The sequence below is a fragment of the Apaloderma vittatum genome, unplaced genomic scaffold (assembly GCF_000703405.1).
Source record: "Apaloderma vittatum isolate BGI_N311 unplaced genomic scaffold, ASM70340v1 scaffold17208, whole genome shotgun sequence".
NCBI lineage: Eukaryota > Metazoa > Chordata > Aves > Trogoniformes > Trogonidae > Apaloderma > Apaloderma vittatum.
The window spans coordinates 1-2,106 of NW_009731384.1; the positions used below are offsets into that span (position 1 = coordinate 1).

General features: G+C 54.9%; 1 protein-coding gene across 1 annotated transcript in view; it reads right to left on the reverse strand.

Annotated features, from left to right (window-relative positions):
• Positions 1-904: 904 nt before the first annotated feature.
• SELP (selectin P (granule membrane protein 140kDa, antigen CD62)) overlaps positions 905-2,106 on the reverse strand; it is a gene marked incomplete at both ends in the record, with an annotated part of 8,288 nt that continues 7,086 nt past the window's right edge. The window contains 4 exons of the mRNA XM_009875168.1: positions 905-955; positions 1,142-1,172; positions 1,589-1,711; positions 1,866-2,051. Of these exons, the coding sequence (XP_009873470.1) occupies positions 905-955; positions 1,142-1,172; positions 1,589-1,711; positions 1,866-2,051 (391 nt within the window). The remainder of the gene's footprint in view (positions 956-1,141; positions 1,173-1,588; positions 1,712-1,865; positions 2,052-2,106) is intronic.

Below are 2,106 nucleotides of genomic sequence, written 5' to 3' on the forward strand. Positions count from 1 at the left end.
GTGCTCGATGGAACCAACGGAGCGCGTCGGAAAGCCGCGGCGTGCTGTTCGTGTGAACACGTGAACACGCCTAATTCGCCACTAACTCTGCAATTACCGGGTAGTGGTAACTATTGCATTCGCTGGTGGCAAAGTACGTTAAAATTAGCTTCACTTCTCACATAAACTGGCGCGTGTGCGAGCTGTCGGCGCTCTGAATCGAGGCAGTGGTGAGGCAGTGGTCGTCACCACCCCCTGCCACATTGAATTTTGGCTTGCTTTCCGCCTTTCATAAACAGTATTTGATGTTTTGGTACCTTCTGATCTGCATAGTGAGGATTTTGACTAGAAGATGCCTGCTTAGGTCCGGTTCCACACACCCCCAAGGATGAGCAGCTCATTAAATCTTCCTAAAAGCTGGTCTACTTGCTATTTTATAAGCACACACTATTTTGTTGGTTTTTTTCTACTAACTGGCTGGAAAATTTCTTCATTGTCTTCTCCCATCCTTGAAGCAGCATTCTTTGAAAGACCGGTTTACCCCTCTTAAACCCTTAACAATTGTTCTGCCACCCTTATGGCAACACTGGGGGCTCTGCTCCCCGAGCCCCACCCAGGACCAGTTGCCCCTGCCCCCAGCACACGCAGGCACCTCGTTGGACACAGGTGTTTATTCAGACCCTGCTCACACAAGCCCATGGCCACAAGCACAAGTGGCAGGGAAGACGGGAGCCACCTCGGGGTGGCACAGAGTTGCAGCCGGTCCCCCCTTTCCCCATCCAGCGGAGTGTCCCCCCGTGGGAGCACCCCAGGCAGGAGGATTTTCCACGCGTGACTCCCAGCAGCAGCAGCAGTGGGGGCAAAGGTTTCCAGCATCCTGTGGGAGCACAGGGTGCTGCAAGCATCTCCTCGGCGCTCACCTTACAGGTTGGCATCATACGCTGCGTTCGTGAAGGTGCCCGGCGATCCGAGGTCACTGGGAAAAAGTCACAAGGGTGTCACCTTGGGGGAAGGGGCAAGAGCATGAAGGGCTAGGGTTAGCACCAGCCCTGAGGAGGCTGGCGTGTAAAAGCAGCCTCGCACAGGCAGATCTGGGTGACAGCAGGGTGACTGCAGGGCTGCCATGGGCAGAGCCACCCCTCTTGAAGAGCTTGGCTCTCACCTGGTGGGGTTCAGGAGCTTCTTCTTCTCGTCTGGTAACAGTGTCAAAATGTCCACGTGGGTAGCGCAGATAGAGCACAGGAAAGAAATAACCAGTTCTGTTTAGTGAAGGACTTGAGAAGCTGCAGCAGCAGCATCTGAAGTTGGAACCAAGTTTGACAAGCATGGGCTGGAGTGGGGAGAGGAAGCTGAAACAATTGTGTTCTTCCCCTTTACAATTAAGTTGTTTTTCTGGCTCTGCCCTCCAAACTTGGCTGCTGACACTTCCAGCGGGACAAACTGCCAAAGAGGTGCTGCCAGACCAAAGCAACTGACAGCAAATAAAACACATGGGCTGAGGCTGTCACACTTAAACTCCTCTAATCATCCCACCCTCCCTTAAAACTCCATAACCCCCTGGTCTGAGACCACCCCCTCCAGCACTGGGCTGCAGGAGGTGTTTCTGTACCTCTGTCACTCAGCCGCTTGGCAAGGATGGCAATGAGTGTCCCTGAAAGCACGACGCCAGCCAGCCCCAGAGCTGTGCCGCTGCTGTAAGCCAGGACTTGCTTTAAGAAGGGGGCACCGTCCTCTGAAACAGATCCACAGACCCACGGGTTAGAAAGTTGTCAGAAGGGCTTTGCAGCATCTGAGCTTCTGGGGTGCCCCCTCCCTCCATTGAAGATGTGCTGCAGGAAGCTGGACCACTGCCCCTAGGGCTAAAGGAGCAGGGGGTCCCATTATACCTGCACAGACAGGGGGGTGCCTGGTCCAGTTCCCTGTGGCTGCGCACCAGAGCACCTCTGCTCCCATCCGAACAAACCCCTCCTCGCAGGAGAAGGTGCATGTGGAGTTGTAGGTGAAGTTACCGTAGGCATGAGAGCAGCTCAGCTGGCCTCTGCTGGGGGGGTCCAGCCCCGGGCAGCTGATGGCTGGAAATAAAGCACAACGGCAGCATCAGTAGGACAGGACTGATGGTGATGGGCT